General features: G+C 53.2%; 1 protein-coding gene across 4 annotated transcripts in view; it reads left to right on the top strand.

The window, feature by feature from the left end:
* HLF (HLF transcription factor, PAR bZIP family member) overlaps positions 1 to 20,824 on the top strand; it is a 50,324-nt gene extending 29,500 nt beyond the window's left edge. For 3 of the 4 annotated variants that reach the window (XM_079797225.1, XM_079797228.1, XM_079797227.1), the window contains exons 3-4: positions 11,431 to 11,651; positions 16,586 to 20,824. In XM_079797225.1, the coding sequence (XP_079653351.1) occupies positions 11,431 to 11,651; positions 16,586 to 16,804 (440 nt within the window). In that variant the 3' untranslated portion in view covers positions 16,805 to 20,824. The remainder of the gene's footprint in view (positions 1 to 11,430; positions 11,652 to 16,585) is intronic. The other variant, XM_079797226.1, reaches the window with a different exon arrangement.
* Positions 20,825 to 21,157: the final 333 nt, after the last annotated feature.

Below are 21,157 nucleotides of genomic sequence, written 5' to 3'. Positions count from 1 at the left end.
GCATGCCCCACACTGGGGATCGAGCCCACAACCTGGGCAGGTGCCCTGACCGGGAATCAAACCATGACCTCCTGGTTCATAGGTCAATGCTCAACCACTGAGCCAATCTGGTCGGGCTATTCATAATCTTATGTGCAAGGCATTGGCAAGGACTTTGCCTGACATGATTTCCCATCTAGTTTGAGAATAGATACTGCTTCAAAGTTATAGTCACTTACTCTGATAAATCTTCTAGGCTGGCCTATGCCAAGTGCAATGTGATACAGACATTAAATGTACCAGGTCAGGGACGTTAGAAGTTGTGATCGACCCTGGGACAGTCAGGAGGAGGAAGGCTTGACTTGGACTTGATGGATGGTCGGCCTGGTAGAGGCGGAGAGGATGTGAGGGAAGAATGTCCAGGGAACAAGGCGGACCCGCTTGGCTGGAACAGAGAACACAGGACGGGAGCCACACACTTGAGAGGGGAGGTTCTTGGGCGCCAGACTAGGAGTGCGGACGGGGAGGCGGTGGGAAGCCATTGGCCACTGTTGATCACGGTAGAGATGTCCTGGGAAGAGTAACCTGGTGGCCATGTTGGCAGACCGGACTGCAGGGGCAGGGAAACCAGTTGGCCAAGTCCTCTGTGGACTGGCCTGCCCTTGGCCTATGACCGGGATCTGAACCACCAAGGAAAACCTCCACGGAACATCCAGGAATGTGTACTGCTAGTGTCTGAATGAGCCTTTGCTCTCATCCCAGATTCACTCAAACTAGGGAATCTCACAAATTCCCATAGCTCTTGGGGTGCTGGGATTCTGGGCCGGGGCTCATTTCTCCCTCCTGCATGAGAGGTGTGTGGGTAACTGACAGGATGGAGAAATGTTCCCAGGTCCCAGGAGACCTGGAGGAGAGCGTGGTCACTGGGAGACTGGAGGGCGAGTGTGGCTCCGAGCTGCCCGCAGACGGGAGGCAGGGATCGAGGCGCACAGAGCTGGCTGGGACTCTGTGTGAACTTGGGTGAGAGAATGGCACAGGACGCTGGCCAGGGGCCAAGGCCAGGCAGCTTTGGAAAATTGTGTTTACTTGTGGGTGCGCAACTTGGAGACGCGCACAGGAAAGCATTTTCGTGGATCTCCTCGAGAGGCCGCACAACCACAGACACACCTGAATGCTATTCATGTTCATCCGGAAGCTCAGGCTTGAAGACAATCCTGTTTTTCTTCCTATGTTTGTTTGGCTTGGTGTGGGGGGCGGGGCTGGGGAGAGGAGGAAGGGTGTTGTTCGGGCAGAGGGCGGGCTGTCAGTTCACCGTGGGCTCCTGGGTTCACAGTGGATGCGAGGACCACGTCACTTACCTCGTCCCCCGCCCCACTCTCTCCTCTGTGTTCAAACAAAAACTTAACGTCGCGCAGGGAGCAGTCAGTTTCATCTCCCGCTGTAGCAGCACTTTAGAAACTGCGGGTTTCCAGTGGCTGGGCCTGCACCTTTTCACCAACTCAGACAGTACGGAGGCCCCCAGGGCCCACGTGGTGCTGACTCAAGGGGTGCACGTTGGCATTAGGAAAGGAAGGAGCCTCTGAAATAGACTCCAGGGACGGGCAAGCTTGTTTCTCTGCTGGAGAACAAGGCAGCCCCATCCTCGGACGCCCAGTAAATTGCTCAGTGGCTCCGTTTCTCCATAGGCAAGAGGTACCCATTGGCCTGCTCCTAGGGACGTCAGAGGGCAGAGTGAGGCGGCAGGTGGGTGGCACGCAGTCACCCAGGGCCGGGTGAGCATGGAAATGAAAGCAGCAGCACCCTCCCCCCCCCCCCCCGCCGGCTCCCCTCCTCTGCGGGGTGATTGCGCCCACACCATGCACCCCCAGGGCTCTGAGGACAGGCTTGGACACACGCTGGACTGGAGCCTCCACTTGATCCTCCAAATGTCTCTTGTTGCGTGGCCTCCGGTGTGTGGACACGGGGAGGCTTGAAATGGTCATTGGCTCTCGCAGCCACTGTCGCCAGGGCAGCCTAGGGAGGGCCTGGGGTCTATGCTTTCAGGACGGCCGAAGCACAGGAATGCGAACACTCGGAGCCAGGGGGCAGCTGGCTGGGACATGACCGTCTGTTCCCGGGCCTTCCCCTCACCACGCACCACGCACCACGCATTCCCTACAGCACAAGGACACCAGGCCTTCCCCTCACCACGCACCACGCATTCCCTACAGGACAAGGACACCAGGCCTTCCCCTCACCACGCACCACGCATTCCCTACAGGACAAGGACACCAGGCCTTCCCCTCACCACACACCACGCATTCCCTACAGCACAAGGACACCAGGCCTTCCCCTCACCACACACCACGCATTCCCTACAGCACAAGGACACCAGGCCTTCCCCTCACCACGCACCACGCATTCCCTACAGCACAAGGACACCAGGCCTTCCCCTCACCACACACTACGCATTCCCTACAGCACAAGGACACCAGGCCTTCCCCTCACCACACACCACGCATTCCCTACAGCACAAGGACACCAGGCCTTCCCCTCACCACACACCACGCATTCCCTACAGCACAAGGACACCAGGCCTTCCCCTCACCACACACCACGCACCACGCATTCCCTACAGGACAAGGACACCAGGCCTTCCCCTCACCACGCACCACGCATTCCCTACAGGACAAGGACACCAGGCCTTCCCCTCACCACGCACCACGCATTCCCTACGGTACAAGGACACCAGGCCTTCCCCTCACCACACACCACGCATTCCCTACAGCACAAGGACACCAGGCCTTCCCCTCACCACGCACCACGCACCACGCATTCCCTACAGGACAAGGACACCAGGCCTTCCCCTCACCACACACCACGCACCACGCATTCCCTACAGGACAAGGACACCAGGCCTTCCCCTCACCACGCACCACGCACCACGCATTCCCTACAGCACAAGGACACCAGGCCTTCCCCTCACCACGCACCACGCACCACGCATTCCCTACAGCACAAGGACACCAGGCCTTCCCCTCACCACGCACCACGCATTCCCTACAGGACAAGGACACCAGGCCTTCCCCTCACCACGCACCACGCATTCCCTACAGGACAAGGACACCAGGCCTTCCCCTCACCACACACCACGCATTCCCTACAGCACAAGGACACCAGGCCTTCCCCTCACCACACACCACGCATTCCCTACAGCACAAGGACACCAGGCCTTCCCCTCACCACGCACCACGCATTCCCTACAGCACAAGGACACCAGGCCTTCCCCTCACCACACACCACGCATTCCCTACAGCACAAGGACACCAGGCCTTCCCCTCACCACACACCACGCACCACGCATTCCCTACAGGACAAGGACACCAGGCCTTCCCCTCACCACACACCACGCATTCCCTACAGCACAAGGACACCAGGCCTTCCCCTCACCACGCACCACGCATTCCCTACGGTACAAGGACACCAGGCCTTCCCCTCACCACACACCACGCATTCCCTACAGCACAAGGACACCAGGCCTTCCCCTCACCACGCACCACGCACCACGCATTCCCTACAGGACAAGGACACCAGGCCTTCCCCTCACCACACACCACGCACCACGCATTCCCTACAGGACAAGGACACCAGGCCTTCCCCTCACCACGCACCACGCACCACGCATTCCCTACAGCACAAGGACACCAGGCCTTCCCCTCACCACGCACCACGCACCACGCATTCCCTACAGCACAAGGACACCAGGCCTTCCCCTCACCACGCACCACGCATTCCCTACAGGACAAGGACACCAGGCCTTCCCCTCACCACACACCACGCACCACGCATTCCCTACAGGACAAGGACACCAGGCCTTCCCCTCACCACGCACCACGCACCACGCATTCCCTACAGCACAAGGACACCAGGCCTTCCCCTCACCACGCACCACGCACCACGCATTCCCTACAGCACAAGGACACCAGGCCTTCCCCTCACCACGCACCACGCATTCCCTACAGGACAAGGACACCAGGCCTTCCCCTCACCACGCACCACGCATTCCCTACAGGACAAGGACACCAGGCCTTCCCCTCACCACACACCACGCATTCCCTACAGCACAAGGACACCAGGCCTTCCCCTCACCACACACCACGCATTCCCTACAGCACAAGGACACCAGGCCTTCCCCTCACCACGCACCACGCATTCCCTACAGCACAAGGACACCAGGCCTTCCCCTCACCACACACCACGCATTCCCTACAGCACAAGGACACCAGGCCTTCCCCTCACCACACACCACGCACCACGCATTCCCTACAGGACAAGGACACCAGGCCTTCCCCTCACCACACACCACGCATTCCCTACAGCACAAGGACACCAGCCTTCCCCTCACCACGCACCACGCATTCCCTACGGTACAAGGACACCAGGCCTTCCCCTCACCACACACCACGCATTCCCTACAGCACAAGGACACCAGGCCTTCCCTCACCACGCACCACGCACCACGCATTCCCTACAGGACAAGGACACCAGGCCTTCCCCTCACCACACACCACGCACCACGCATTCCCTACAGGACAAGGACACCAGGCCTTCCCCTCACCACGCACCACGCACCCACGCATTCCCTACAGCACAAGGACACCAGGCCCTTCCCCTCACCACGCACCACGCACCACGCATTCCCTACAGCACAAGGACACCAGGCCTTCCCCTCACCACGCACCACGCATTCCCTACAGGACAAGGACACCAGGCCTGCACTCTCCCGCTACAGTTCCGCACCTGCCGGGGTGTGTGTGTGTGTGTGTGTGTGTGTGTGTGAAGGACATCGCCTCTTGTTTCCCACTCACAACCCTCCATACCCACCTCAGGGGGCCTTGTCTCAAGATCTGAACTGTATCTCACGCAGGCGGTAGTCTCGGGCACTGGGAGTTCATTTCCGGCCCACCCGCCACTTTCTGTGCCCTGAGGTGCTGGGGCAGCTACGGGAATAGGGGGACGGGGAGGGGGGGCTGTCTCGGGGCGTGGTGAGAAGCCAGGGCCCACACGAGCTCTGACCACAGCTGGAGCTTCTGCCGCACCCTGTGCCGCGGACTCCAAACGCCTGTGGTGTGAGCTCCTCTGGTCTCACCTCTCAGCGCCAGGAGGTGGGTTTGCTGCTGACAGGCCGGCCTGGAGCGTGATGGAAACGCGCTCAGAACGAGAGGCATGTGAAGCCAGCCCGGCGCCTGCCAAGGCGGGAGCTGCCGAGTCACGTCCGGGCACCGCGGGCACCGCTGCACAGGCCCAGGGCAGAGGGCTTGTCCTGGACACGGGGTCACACGGGTGACGTCACAGGCCTCACTCGGGCTGCAGGTGGAGGAGAGTGGGAGCCGGGGGAGGGTGTGAGGGGAGGTGTGCCCCCCACAGCCCTCTGGGGCCCTCCCACGTGCTGCCCATCCCCTCTAGCCCTGTGAGATGATATTATTTCCCCACTTGACACACGAGGGAACAGGACGCTCCGTGCTGGAGCGACGGGCCCTGGGCCACAGAGCTGTTTAGGGGCAGGGCCACGACAAGTCCACGTCTGTCTGCACCTTCTGATGAGCCGTGCATCTCAGGGCAGGTCAAGGGGGAGGGCCGGAGGCCGGAGCAGAACCTCAGCACAGAGTCCCAAATGCCTTTCTTTACTCGAACCCGGCCAAGCAAGTGTTCCTTGAAATACTGATAATGCAGGGGCATGGACATAAAACATGCCTCCCTGTGCGATGCCCTTGGAAGCCAGCTTCACATCCCCCTGAGAGGCTATGTGAGAGGTCCTCTCGGCCAGGAGTCCTCCCCCCCTCCCCTCCCCCTCCCCCTCCCCCTCTCCCCTCCCCCTCCCCCTCCCCCTATGAGGCAGGTCTCAGCCATCAGAGGCTTTTTAAGGGCACATGTCAGGTTGTGGGCTCAATCCCCATTAGGGGGCGTGCAGGAGGCAGCCAATCAATGATTCTCTCTCATCATTGATGTTTTTCTCTCTCCCTCCCCCTTCCTCTCTGAAATCAATAAAAATATATTTAAAAAAAAAAAAGGAAGAGAGGAAAAGGGAATGGGGTGCTGGTTGCCTATAACTTCCTGGGGGCTCTTGTCCATGACAGGAGGCTATTCCTGCCTTTTGGGGGGATCACCTGCTGCCCAGGAAATGTGGATCTAGAGAGGAGGGACCTGCAGGGTCCTCCCCTTTCTTCCTCTCCTGCCCCTTTGAGGGGAGCGAAGTGGATGAGAAAGAGCACGGGCTGTGGGTGGAATGGACCGAAACTGGGTTGCACCTGGCCTTCTAGCTTTCTGGCCCCACCCCCATTTCCTCGTGCAGAAAGTGGGGGGCACCTACCCCCCTGCAGTGTGGGCTGAGGGTTCAGTGCAATGGTCTCGTTAGGCTCCTGCCCAGGTCCCCACCAGGACTCACTCGAGCACACGCAGTCCATTGCTTCCCTCAGGCCATTTCTATGATTGAGAACTTGCGTTTTATCCAGACCAGCAAGGCTCAGGGGTTGAGCATTGACCTAGGAACCAGGAGGTCACGGTTTGATTCCCAGTCAGGGCACATGCCCGGGTTTCGTACTCAATCCCCAGTGTGGGGTGAGCAGGAGGCAGCTGATCAATGATTCTCTCTCATCATTGATCTCTCTCTCTCTCTCTCTCTCTCTCTCTCTCTCTCTCTCTCTTTCCCTCTCCCTCTCCCTCTCCCTTCCTCTCTAAAATAAATAAAAATATATTACTTTTAAAGAAAAGAACTTGAGTTTTGGAGTCAGAAAGATGGTGAGGTTAGTCTCTGCTTCATCTACCAGCTGGGCAGCCCCGGGCAAATGATTATTTCTGAACTTGTCTTATACTATTTCTATTCTTTATTTCCACATCTGGAAAACGGACATACCAATGATTCCCCCTTCACAGGGCTGTGGTGAGGATTAAAACAAGTAATACATCGGAGAGGCTGGCGAGGCAAGGGTTCCACCCAGACACTATGGCTGTGACTCAGGGTGATTCCGCCCGGGGACTCCACGTGTTCACCCTCTCAGTGAAGGGTAACAGACGGGCCCCTTCCATCGCTTACATGCTGGATTGAGCCGGCGTATTGTTTTACCCGTGTTTCTGTTGACAGCGGTTACTGTGCGGAGAGAGGGGTTGGAAAAGGGCCGCTCAGATCAAGGCGATCTTTACAGCAGGCCTCTCAGGGGTTCGTCCCGGAGTCCTGGACAGCACCGCTGGGCACCGTCTGGGGCCAGTGCAAAGGAGGGGTGTGTGTGTGTGTGTGTGTGGTGGTGGGGGGCGGGTAATGTGTGTGATTCGTTGTTGCCTTAATGTCAGCGCATCAGCATGTGAGGCTCGGACACTTGGCAAGTAGGGGTGTCTGGACAGATCCCCAGCTGCTGGGGTCCAGGGGACTCCTCATTTAACCTTTGCCTGAGCGTTTTCTTTCTCATCCTCTGTCTTTCTCTTTGTTTCCCCCTTATTTCCTTCCTTCCTTCCTTCCTTCCTTCCTTCCTTCCTTCCTTCCTTCCTTCCTTCCTTCCTTCCTTCCCTCCCTCCCTCCCTCCCTCCCTTCTTTCATTCTTGTGGTTCTTCGGTTTCTCAGTTCCTGTCTCTCTCTTTCTCTTCTTTCTCCAGCCCACTGCCCCCTCTGGTCTCCTCCTGCTCCTGTCTTCCCCCTCTTTCTTTCTGAACGCTCTCTCGCCGCAGTATTTGGCATAGCCTCCCGAGCGTACTATGTGCAAAGTAAGCAAAGTCCATTTTTTGAAAATCATGTTTTTTTTCTTCTGATTTTTTTAAAGTCAAAGATACTTATGATAGACAATTTGCAAAATATAATAAATAAAAAGAAAAAAGTGCCTGTTTCCAAAGAGTCTCCTTGTTGGGATCTGGGAGTGTTTGTCTCTGGCTACCCCATCATTTACACGGAGCTTCCTCTCCGTGTGTGTTCTACCTCAAAACCGGGGACGCCCCAGCAAATGAGACAAGACCCCCATCCTGTGAGTGGAGGGAGGGGGTCAACAAATGTCAGACACAAAAGATGATTTGGGGTGGAGACAGTATTGTAAAGGAAATGGAACAGGATGGTGGAGGGAAGCCGGGGATCCGAGGAGGTGGCATTCGAGCTGGATGTGTATCAGACTAGAAACATTTAGAACATGAATATGTAATCCTGAGGAAGTGCATTCTCATAAGTGTTGGTGCAAGTGTAAATAGATGTGACAGTTTAGCAGAACGTTTGGAAACATAAGACGCACATGCCTGTTGCATGAGCAGTGCCACTTCTTGGAATCTTTTCTACAGAAGTGCTCACATACCTCAAAACCCGTCCTTGGAGAGTGATTGGGGAAATACACTGAACCTTTGAAAAGAACAAAGGAGTTCTCGTCCTTTACACTAACATGGGAAAAGTGCGTGGTATATTGAAGCGTTATTGAGGAGATATGGCAGTCATATGGTGTCTGGGCAACAGCCAAGGTCTGAAGGCTCACACACGTAGTTAAGGGGGATCACCTCGCGAAGGGGAAGCAAGATGGTTGGGGGACAAGGGAGCGGATGGCTTCTTGACCCATTGCTGCATTTGTTTAAATGTTGCAGTGAGCATCTGTGGTGATTTTTTCAAAGTTATGCAATGATGCGTTCTCAAATTGAGAATTCTTACAACATTACAATTTTGCAAACCCACAGAAGGTAGGATGAAAAGTAAAGATCCTCCTCCCCGTTATCCAATGAGACTTGACATTTTGGAATAAGGGGGGTTGGGGGGGATGAGTCCAGCCAAGTTAAGTCAGTAGAAAATGTGGATAACCAAGATGCTGAGAGGGTAGCTTTGGGGAGAAGGAGGACCCCGCTGTGATTCTCAGGTCCTTTGCCCTTTGCTGTTTTTTGGTGCTGGGGAAGCCATGGGCCCCATCTGCGGTCCAGTTAGGTTTTCCCCATCCTGCAGGCAGGGCTGGCCGACTTCCGTCGGAAGAAAGGGCTGGAGAGAAGGAATGCCGAGGAAGGCTCTGCCTGGCCGGGAAGTGGGCTTGTCAGAATGCCCGGGGATGAAGGCCAGGGCCCAGCTCGCCAAGGGCCCCGTTAATGGAGCACTCTTTGTAGAAGCTGGACTCTGATGTAGGGACCACGGTGAGGGGTGGGGTTGGGGGGGGTGAAACAGATAAACCACGAAAGACCATGAGGTCTGGTAGAGGAGGGGTGTGTGTGTGTGTGAAGCTTAACTTGTATAAAGCAATAAAGGAGAACATTTTACTACTTTTAATATAGCATAACAAACAGAACACCGAGGTACTAGGGAGGAAGTCGAAATAACTTGGAGCCATTCGATTTAGGAAACGCGAATTAAGAGAGGTTTGCAGCAGGTAGGAGAAGGGAGCGTGCGTGTGCGGTGGGGGAGTGGGGTGGGGAGGCGGTCATAGAGACGGGGCACCGGGTAGCTTTGTTATTAAGTTCAAAGAGCAATTCCAAAGGGAAAAGAAAAGCCCCGTTTGACTCAGACATGGTTTGTTGTCTGAGGCGATGTCAAGAGGCACGAGATCAAACCCAGCTCGCCACGGTCCAGTCCGGAGCCCAGCTCAGCCTGGCTAAGGCGACACCTCCGTCCGCGGCCAATGCCTCGGGGGCCCTTCGCTTCCCCTTTGGCAAACGAGAGACAGAGGGTGCTCAGAGCGGAGCGGAGGCTGGAAGGTCACCCAGAACATTCGTTTTGCAAGCTCCCCAGCAGGCCTTTCCAGGAAACAGACGGGCCTGGTTTCACAGTTTTGCTAGAATGCAAGCCCACTTCATCCTGGGGTGGGCTTTGATGAAGCTGCAGGACACGCACACGCTGCCAGCCACTGGCCGCGAGGAAGAGGAGGAGGAGGAGCCGGGCCCAGCAGAGCAGCGCTGTGTCCACTCCGGGATCCTCTGGGCCTGAAAGGAGCGATTGAAAACTTCAGGCAAAACTAGAAGGAAGATTCAGAGCTCCCCACGCAAACAGTGTGGTCCGTTAGGAAGTTCATTTCGCCAGGGAGACGCGTGAGCAAACTCAGGAGCCCTGCTGTCCAGTGGACGCTGGTGCGTTTCCGGCGTTAGCCTGGAGAACCTTCAAGTGGAGGTGAGACCGGCTCCATTGTGTCCTTCCTACTCCGTTAGATGTTCCTGGAGCCTGTCCCCTCTCACTGTCCCCGGGGCCAGTCGGCGCCGTGCGTGGGTTATCACAACGGCCTGGGAGCTGGTCTCCCACCCCAGCCTTGCCCCCTTCAGTCCATTCCTCACGCCACCTGACTCTTCTCTCCAGAGCTCAGCTCTGCGCCTCCCTTCAGTGCTCAGAACCCTTCACCCACATCAACTCGGGGCCTTTTATAACACCCCAAGCTCACCTTCCTGCGTCTGGTTCACTTACACCTCGCCTTTCCACGTGTGCTCCATTCAGTGCTGCAGCCACCATGCCTGCTTGTGGTTCCTCAGAAATGTAACCTTCTGTCTTGTGTTTATGCCCAGATTACCTTTGCGGGCTAGTTATCTTTTGTCAAGATAATTAATTGCGTCATCTCTAGGAGACGTCCCCTAACCTCCCTGTTAGGCACTGCTGCCCACACTCTGGAAGCACGTGAGGTCGGCGTCCATCCGGGCACCGTCACCGTGTCCTCACTGGCTAGTTATTGGTCTGGTTCCCTGATTTGCCTGGAAAACACCTTGAAGGTAACAGTCATGTATTTCTAGCCATTGTACCTGTAGCGTTTGGCATGGAGCTGGTCCATGGATGGGTTGCAGAAAAGAATGAACACAGGTGTTTGTTTGTTTGTTTAATATATTTTTATTGATTTCAGAGAGGAAGGGAGAGGGAGAGAGAGATAGAAACATCAATGATGAGAGAGAATCATCGATCTGCTGCCTCCTGCAAGCCTTCTACTGGGGATCGAGCCCACAACCCAGGCATGTGCCCTGACAGGGAATCGAACTGTGACCTCCTGGATCATAGGTCGACACCCAACCCCTAAGCAATGCCAGCTGGGCTGAACACAGGTATTTTTTAATTTAGTTTGTGACCACGTGTTTGTGGGTCTTGGTTGTGCACGATCTGAGTAAAGTCCTGCTCAGTCGTGCTCCCAGGAACACGGTGAGGATGAATAAGATGAACAGGCTTAGGGTCGGATATCAGTAACATGCAGACTTGTCACTCACCTTGAAGCATCACCAAGCTGTATCTACTGGGTCTCCCTAGGGCAGTGGTCGGCAAACTCATTAGTCAACAGAGCCAAATATCAACAGTACAACGATTGAAATTTCTTTTGAGAGCCAAATTTTTTAAACTTAAACTTCTTCTAAATGCCACTTCTTCAAAATAGACTCGCCCAGGCCGTGGTATTTTGTGGAAGAGCCACGCTCAAGGGGCCAAAGAGCCGCATGTGACTCTCGAGCCTTGGTTTGCCGACCACGGCCCTAGGGTGTTGATGAATTGAAACTCCCGTGTTGTTCCAGGTCAGCTGTTGCCGGCGAACCGCAATACACCGAGTCCCATCGATCCCGACACCATCCAGGTCCCGGTGGGTTATGAGCCGGACCCGGCAGATCTCGCCCTGTCCAGCATCCCCGGCCAGGAAATGTTTGACCCTCGCAAACGCAAGTTCTCCGAGGAAGAACTGAAGCCGCAGCCCATGATTAAGAAAGCTCGCAAAGTCTTCATCCCTGATGATCTGAAGGTAAATTGGAACTGGTAACCAGGCTGTGGGCAAGTAGCGAGTGGGAGGATCAAGAGGCGGATTAAAAGGGTGACCCCGGGAAGATCACACAGGCTGGCTGGTGGACAAAGGACTCTTGATTTCTGATCCTGTTTCTTGGCATGTGACTCAGCAAGTTGCTTCCTCTCTGGGTGCCTTCTGAAACATGCCTTTCATGTCTCGGTAATGCCCAGAAAGAAGGAGGAGCGATAACATGCTGGAGATATTTGCAGCCCATGAAGGAGGCAAATTGCAAGGAAACATATGAAAGGCCAACAAAATCAAACTATAACCTTTCAAGGTTGGAAAGAGAGAGAAAATCATTGGGAAGGGCATCTTGGCCTCCTTGTCTTCCGGGGGAAATTCCCTGGGGGAATTGATTGATAATTAACTGCTGTCCTTTCCCTGGAGGCCTCGGGGAACAACAGCTGGAGACAGGACCCCTCTCCACATTGCCAACCTTGGGTGACCAGGGCGGGGTTTTGTTAAAGAAGCTGGTGGGTTCCCTGACACTGTTTCTTTGTAATGTTCACTCTGTACCTCAAATAATGATCACTTGAATATCTCAACAAAAGGTTAATTCCGAGTTGGTTTTTCTCCGCTGTGTTGAAGGGACACATTATTTAAAAAGGAAAATAGATTTATCTTGGGAAATCAGATGCAACTTGAAATTATTCTGACACTTTTAATGATACCTTAGGGAGGGAATTCTTTAAAATGATGCATGTCCACTGGTATTAAATTAGAACCACTTTTGATTAGCTGTTGCTTAGACTTGTCTGTGTTTATGCTTCATTCCAAGCATGTGGACAATGAAGATATGATTATATACATTCAAGGTATTGGAACCAAGCATAATTCCTTAACCCTTTCCTAATTTCTGACCCCCATTTCTCAGGCCTCAGTATGGTTCAGATGGAGTGTTGCTCCTTGGCTGGGAAAATGGGAGTTTGGGGCATTGTCCTGGGACTGGCTTAGACTCGTTACCTCTACTTTTCCATCCAGAAAGAGCATTGGAGGGGGAGTGTCTGGCTGATTTAAATCACTGCCGTCATCTCCGTACCTGCAATTACCTGGCGGGATGCAGAATTGTCAGGGCTGAACAGACCTCAGAGATTCACTAGACTAAGTTACCATTTTGCAGTTGAAGAAAAGGAGAAGCAGACAGTGAAATAGGCGAGCACTGCTCACTGCCAGGTGGAGGAAGGCCGAGCCTGGTCCCCGAGGCTTCTAGCTTCCAAGCAGGTCACTGTAGCACGCTGCCCTGGCAGGGGCTACAACAGGGACTCCTGGGGGATGGACCAGTAGCTGCCCCCCTGAGAATCAGGAGAGGAAAGTGCATAGTAAAACACCAGAACATCTAACCTGGCCAGGGAATTGATGGTTAGCCTGCGACGGCGTGTGAAGGGACACCATAGGGTTAGGTTTTTGGGCGAGCAGGTATCTTCTTTCCGCCGGAGGGTTTCTCTCATCTTGTGTGCTTAGCCGTCCTGCTGTATTTCAGAGCTCATCTCTCACACTAAACCCGGGAACCCATGTGGCGTGCATTTCCTTTTGAATGGAAGCTAGTTTGAAAGGATGCTGCTGAGAAATAGATGTAGCTTCCAGCCAGACCTTCGTAGGGTCTCCGAATTTTCAAGGTCAAAGCAGAGGGCCAGCCCACCTAATATCCCAGGTAACCTTGGCAACAGAGAGGCCACATGGAAACCTTCTGTGCTGGGATGATGCGTATCACTGTTGTCAGAGCCACGCCTGACCTTTTCCCGTGGCAGGTGGGAGCGGCAGGAACATCCTCCTGCCTCGTGTCCTTGGATTTCTTCAGATGGGAGGGAAGCCTCGGGCCATAGACCATGCACTCGTGGGAAGCAGGAAGCTCTGAGCTTGGGTGGCGGGGAGACCCGTCTGTGGCCCCAGCACTGGATGAGCGAACCGGGCTTCCCCACCGCTGCCCGCGCTTCCTCCCTTGAGCCATGCATTTGGGTCAGCATGCGTCCCCTGGGAGGGTGAAGGGGTGGCACCCTGGGACTCCGAGCTGAGACTCCATGTAATCACTGTGATGTCTTCATACTCTGCAGCATCCATTCATTCATTTGACACATATCTTCCCAATGCCAGTGTGTGCCAAGCCCTGTGTCAGGGGCTGGGGATTCTGAGGCGAATTGGTCCTGGCATTGTTCCTTACCCTCCAGGCACTTCTAGTCCGGTGAGAAGGGATGCTGGTGGGGGGAGGGGGCATCAGGAAGATGATGGGACAGGACGGAGGGGTCCTTGCTGGGTGGCATCTGCCCCTGGGGGCGGGGAGAAGGGGCCAGGGGATGTAGTGCCAAATCGATCAGCCCCTCAGTCTCCTGCGATACACAGGGCAGCAGCCTGGCTTTTCTCCGCCAGGACAGCCCTGCATCATCCCTGCCTTCTGCGTCCTCCCTCCGTTCCTGCCCCCACCTCCCATTCCTCGCCTTTCCTGGCTCAGCTCCAGGTGTGGACAGGGGAGGCTGGGGATGGAACCGCCTCAGAGGTGAGAGCTCCAAGAGACAGAGAAGTTGGTTGAGTGAACTGGTGACTCCCTGGGCCCTATGATGTGGTCACAAACCAAGTCCATGGCCTACACCCCATCTGTCCCCGCAACACACACAGCTTCTACAACACCCCAGGGGTGTTTCTCACATCCGTCCGCACCTCGCGGGCCCTGTTGCCCTGGGTGCAGGTTCGGCACACACTAAGTCAGCCCCTCTTTCGAATGACCTTGGAAGCCACACTCCCAGGAGCATTGAGGAGGATGGCAGACCTCCTGACACACGGGGGGGGGGGGGGGGGCAGGGGGAGAGGGTGCAATTGGTGCTTCCATCAAAGTAACACAAACAACTTTGGGCTCTACCAGGGGCTACACTTGGGCCCATTCAGCCCTGGGAAACCTTTCACTCCCCCAGCTCCTCCCAGCCTCTCTCATCCACTGGCGTGGCCCCTCCCTTCCCCCAGCCCCCTGCTCCCTTTCGGAAGCAAAATAACAAATCCCACCAACAGCCATTGCGCACCTGCCCAAGCTAACTCCTCTCTAAGGACAGTCCTGGTACCAGCTAGTAGGAAGGTCTTTTTTTTTTTTCCAGTTTGTTACATATCATTATGAAATATACAGAAAGCTGAACGCGCTTTGTAAATAAAAGTCCCAGCTTGTGAAAGCAGACAGAGGTGCCTGCACATGTCTGCCTCACACCTTATGTCTTTGATTAGGGCAGATGTCTGCTGAGGGGAAGGGGCAGGTATGGGGGCGGGCCACTGACCTTGGACCTGGCTTGCAGCCTTGGCCCCAACCCACGTGACCTCCTCCAGTGCCAACTGCCCCTTGGAATCCTGGGGGAGGGTGAGAACTGACCTCACCCACTTACTCTGGGTGGCATGTAACTACAGGTATTAGGCTTGCCAGGATGGAGAGCAATTCGCTCTTGCAAGTCCTTGAAAAGGGGGGCTGGGAGCAGGGGGAGTGGCAGAATGCACCAGGTGGCGCCATAAATCCGTTAGGAAGGTCTGAAAGAGGGCTGACATTTCTTAGTCTCCCCGGGAGTATTTTCCTTTCTTCTGGCAGGAGGAGCAGGGAGGGGGAGGGGGAAGAAGGGACTGCTTCCTTGTTGACCAGTTAAACATTACTCAGGCTAATGAATGCGCAGAGAACCGTGAAACAGGAAATCAGAGTAAATTATTTAAGTGGTAGCCAACAGTAGGAGTATGTTGATGTGGTGGCAGGTAGAAGTTTGGTGGGTTTTTCTTAATTCCTGTTTTGAATTGCCAAAATGTCCATGTCCATTACGTCATATGCCAACAGTTCAGAAGGCTATAAACTGGAAAGTTAAAGATCCTCCCTCTCCCCGTGGCCTCCTCCCTCGAATCCTCCTCTGAAGGCATCGCTTTTCACAGCTTGGCATAAACCACTCGGGGCCTCTCTCTACGGATACGTAATATTGTGATTTTTTTAAGCAGAGTGGGAGGAGACCATACACATCTATCTGAGATTACTGTCGTTTCCACCCACATAATGGTATATCGTGGACATCTTTCTGGTTCGACTGGATTATCATTTTTAATAGTTGCAGAGTATGCGCCATCATTATGTAGTTATCAGATCTCTTACCAATAAGTAGGTTTCCCCCCACTTCTTTCCTATTGCAAACGGTGCCGCAGTCAACATGTGGTGCCGGTGTCTATGTGCACACGCACGAAGGCTGCTACAGGATGAAACGTTAGAGGTGGAGTCGCTAGATCAGTGGCACGTGCATTTAAATAGTTGGCAGATATTGCCTTCCAACAATGTTATATCAACCCTGTATCAAAAAGCTTAGGAGGCTGGGCCAGAGTGGCTCAGTGGCTGAGATTTGACCTATGAGCTTGGAGGTCACAGTTAGATTCCCAATTAGGGCACATTCCTGGGTTGTGGGCCCCATCCCCAGTAGGGGGCGTGCAGGAGACAGCCCATCCATGATTCTCTCTCATCATTGATGTTTCTCTCTCTCTCCCTCTCCCTTCCTCTCTGAAATCAATAAAAACATGTATTTTTTAAAAAACATATGAGTGCCCATGGAAGAGAAGGGCTCAAAAAATAAAAATTTCAGCAAAAAGAGTGGAGAAATCTGGAATGCCATTTAGGGTGTGCTTTCGCCCAGCCTCCGACCTCTCCTCGTGGGGCGCATGCTCTGCTGGGCAAAGAGGGCAGGAGCGCGTGGTGACAGGCCGGTCCCTGCTCTGGGAAGGGAGCCATGGCCCATGGACTCCCCTCAGCGTTACTGAGACGGTCCAGGAAGGAGACGCAGGTTAAGACTCCGGGGCTGGTGCCTGGGCGCAGCCCCAAGGCCTGCCAGCGGCCCGGCGGGCCCTCAGCTCTGCCGAAATCTAATATCTTGTTTCCTTTTCCTTCTGTACCTACCGAGCAGGATGACAAGTACTGGGCAAGGCGCAGAAAGAACAACATGGCAGCCAAGCGCTCCCGCGACGCGCGGCGGCTGAAGGAGAACCAGATCGCCATCCGCGCGTCCTTCCTGGAGAAGGAGAACTCGGCCCTGCGCCAGGAGGTGGCCGACTTGCGCAAGGAGCTGGGCAAGTGCAAGAACATTCTGGCCAAGTACGAGGCCAGGCACGGGCCCCTGTAGGACGGTATGGGGGCGGGAGGGGGGGAGGGAAGGGCTGGCTTTGGACTAGATGGACACTGCGTTTCCCCTATGACAGCACCACACCCGACCCGACCTCCCCGACATCAGCACTTTACCGGAGCATCAATCAACACAACGGACTCCGCCGTGGCGTGCGCGCGCTGGGCGCATGGGCTTGAGCGCACGCGTGTGGCCAGCGGTGTGCGGTCCTTTGCACTTGCCATTTCCAGAGAACCCTCTCATCCTCTTTCAGCTCCCCCATCAGAAAGGTGCCATGTTTTTACTGGACTATGGAGACCTCCGGCGGGGTTTCCTGCCCCTCTCCTCCTCCCCACTCCTGCCCTTTCCACGCGGCTTCGTGGTCGCTCTTACCTGCTCTGCCAGGACCCTGTGTTTGGATCCACCGAAAGGGCCCTGGGAGAACAGTGGCTCTCAGTTTTCCAGACCAGCCTGTAGGTTACCATGCCAACACGGTGCACAGAAGAACCCAGCGCTCCTCCTCGCCCTCATCCGTTGTAGGCGCTTTCCCCATCGTTTCAGTTTGGACGGTAATTGTCTTCACATTGGAAGTGCTGTTTAGATGCATTAGAGCCCATATTTACTTACCGCGCTATCTACTAAGTTTCCTTTTCATTCCCCGCGCCCCGGATCCGTAAGAGTACTCTTATAGACCACAGAGTGTGTTTTGCACTGTCTGTACCTAAAGCAATAATCCTATTGTACGCTAGAGCATGCTGCCTGAGTATTACTAGTGGACGTAGGATATTTTCCCTCCCTGAGAAGTCCACCCTCTTTTAAAAAACAAAAAAATGACAGCAATGCATTTGAGCATGCCCAGAACATCCCCACCCAGGACAGGGAAGCAGAGGGAAATGGCAGGTCTGAGAAGGAAGGGCTACTTTATCAGCATAGGAGCCAAAAAATAAACAAAAACAAAAAGCATTTTGGAATGGCTTTGGACGTGGATATGTTTGGTTTTGTTCTCTCCCTTCTCCCATAACCCCCCCCCCCACTTTTATAGTTAACTTTTTCCATAGCCCTCTTGATATTCCCAACAACTCAATTAAGATTCAGTTTCCCCCGTTTTTTGTAATATATATATTTTTGTGACTTATACCGTGCTGTTTTTAAACATCAGTTAAGTTAATGAGTTGGTGTTTTGTATGACCCTTTTCCTAGCGGTGCCCCTTTCGAATGCTTCATAAATTAATGATTCCGGACCTTGCGTTTCTTACCCCGTTTGCTTTTGAACGTATGTGCTTTTATAAAGTGTACTTCTGAAAAAATGAATGTAAAAGACACTGGTGTATCTCAGAAGGGGATGGTGTTGTCACAAACTGTGGGTAATCCAATCAGCTTAACTGTTTACTATAGACCCAAAGGAGAGATTTTGAAATTGTCTAATGTTTATACAGAGTAATTATAGGACATTCTTTTTTTGTACAGTATTTTTCAGATATAAATTCTGACCATGTATTTTGGAAGACATATATTATATATAGCAAAGAGAAAAGTCCATGTTTTGAATTATATAGCAAAGATATATATTCATCAGCGTTGTACAGGGAAGAAGGGCTTGGGGGTTTTGATGTCTTTAATATTTTAAGCCTATCACTGACACATCAGCATGTTTTCTGCTTGGAAATTTCACGACAGTATCGACGCTCGCCGTGCTGAATTCTGCTTAAGGTCTAGAAGGAGATTTCTTGTTTCCTAGTAGGTCTCAGAAAGAAGTCAGTTAACATCACCCAAAAGCACAAAATGGATGTTAGTCAAATATTTATTGGATGCTACAGTGTTTTTTAGGGAAAGCATCTGCCACAAAAACGTTCACTTCAGAATGATGACTTCCTGGAACGGAATACCACTGCAGACACCCCAAACAGTTCTGTCCTCCCCGTGGGCGCGCGTCTTAGGCAGTTGACGGTCGATATCGGTGCTATGTGTGGCTTACGACTTGATGGATGTTCCGACTTTAAAGATTGTTCTTCCGTTTCGCTCAGTTGTGTCATGTCAAGAGATTCTGCTGATATTACAAAGAGACACTTTGTGCTGGATTAAAATACGCTTTCCTCCGTGAGATTTCCTAGTTTCCTGCGCCCAGAGTACCTGATTCTTTAGTGACCTGGTGGGCTCCTGGTCAGCCCGTCAGCAGTTGTCTCTGGTGTTAGTCTCGGGAAACCCGGCTGGGCGGATATTCCCACTAGGTGTTCCCAGGCGGCAGAGGACAGTGGGAGATGGAAGAGTGTTGGAGCTGAAATGCATTGCTCAGGTGAATCACTAATAACAGAAACAAGCAAGACCTTGGGCAGTCTCAGGCAGATCTGAAGAAGCGATATTCAGTAAGAGACACAAGTGAGCCAGGGTTGGCCTTTTTATGGGAAAAGAGGCTAATTGCCCTAACTGTTAAATGGCAGTATTCACTAACGCAGAGACAAATGATATATTTAAGTGGTGACATGTTGAAGGGAGCCTACCCTGGACCACCCAATTCATTGATGTATAAAATTATAGCCCCCCCCCAAAAAAAAATGCATTTGAGTACTGGTCTTTCTTGGAATTAGATTGTTTGTATCCAATGAGCATCACAAATGTTTTCTGCAGAAGAAATAAACTGATCACAATAAAACATACTCTTTCATGTGCCAGGAAAGGTTTCAGAGACCTACCTCATCTTAAACAATTTCAAACGTGCGAGTCTGCAGGTGCCTTATATGTAGGTCATTGCCACCGCACACACGTGAGCACTCGCACCTAGACTCACTGCCTTCCATCCAGGGCAGTTACCTGGTGTGTGAGGCAGTTCTGCTAAGTGGCGTGGGAGGCCGGGGCCCGGTTTGGAATGACTCGGGTCCACCAGAGCCAGGTGAGTTCTGCAGACGGCAGCTATTCTAACGGTCCTGCTGTCATTTCCCCCCTTGTCCTCATCAGCAGCTTTCAGAGATCCATTACTTGGCCATTAACAAGGAAGCCCAGTCGTATCGTGCCAACATCCTTTAGACACGATTTGGAATGAGTGGTCCAGGGCTTCCTGATGAGGTGCCATCGCCGTTTCTTCTGCCCTGACTTGCAGAGAAAGGCAGGGATTGCTCATCCCGTCCTGCCCACGCTCCCTGTGGCGGCCGGCGGGGGGTGGGGGGGGCTGTAAGTGGCCCTCTCCTTCTCCTGAGGAAGGGGCTGCCTTTTGAGACCCCACGCTGGGCGTTGCCCCTGCAGGTGTGGAGGCCACCTGCAACACCGTTAGAGCAGGAGGCCTTTGTTGGAGGAGAGGGCTGGGCAGCACGCTGTACTAGGTATCCCAGAGCTTCCTGTCCGCTCGCTGGTCTTGTGAGGGAGCTCACGATAATTCTACATGTACATGGACAAGGTCTTGGGTCTATTCTTTTGAAGCCTGTTTTTTTAATGTATTTTTATTGATTTCAGAGAGGAAGGGAGAGGGAGAGAGAGATAGAAACATCCATGATGAGAGAGAATCATTGATCGGCTGCCTCCTGGACTCCCCACACTGGGGATGGAGCCCACAACCCGAGCATGTGCCCTGACCGGGAATCCAACCGTGACCTCCTCGTTTGTAAGTCGACTGAACCACACCTGCTGGCAATAATACCATTTAAAACAATAAGCACAGCCTTAGCCTCGATCTTGATGAATTGAACGTGGCATGACAGTCAGCACATTTCACAGAGGGCCAAATGTATGTAGGGTAGTGTGTGTGTGTGTGTGTGTGTGTGTAACTATTTAAGTCAAGACATAAAAAATCTTTAATTTTGGAGCACCTTACCAAACATCACAATAATCTACCATTATCTTTTTGGCAACACCACAAAGATTGCATCCGCTAAACAGGTAAAAGTTCACAGGAGGTCAGTTTAATTGTGTACCATGATATGGGCCGTGTTTATGCTGTTCGACACAAACCTTTCTCTGTTATCCTTAATGTTTAATAAACTTTGAATTTTTTTCCTTTCTTTCACGTATTTTTGTTGACAGTTTGCTAGAAATTACATTCTGTTCCCAACTCTGTCGCCAAGAGAACATTTAGAGATTAGTTACATAGATGATGAGATAATACTACATCATTAGCGAGACATAAACATTCCTTGCATATTTATGTGCCAGACCCGGTGCTAACCACTCCCATGGAATATTCAGCCCTATGAGGTAGGGACGGCCATTATTCCCATTTGACAGAAGACAAAAGAGAAGGTTCAGGGAGGTAAAGAGCTGACCTAACATTACGCAGGTGGAAATGACAGAGAGGACTTCTTATCCATTGAATGCGTAGCATTTAGGACAGGGGTGGGGAACCTATTTTCTGCCAAGGGCCATTTGGGTATTTTATAACATCATTCG

The sequence above is a fragment of the Cnephaeus nilssonii genome (genome assembly GCF_951640355.1).
Source record: "Cnephaeus nilssonii genome assembly, chromosome: 19".
Lineage (NCBI taxonomy): Eukaryota > Metazoa > Chordata > Mammalia > Chiroptera > Vespertilionidae > Cnephaeus > Cnephaeus nilssonii.
This window is presented reverse-complemented; position numbering and strand designations above follow the sequence as displayed.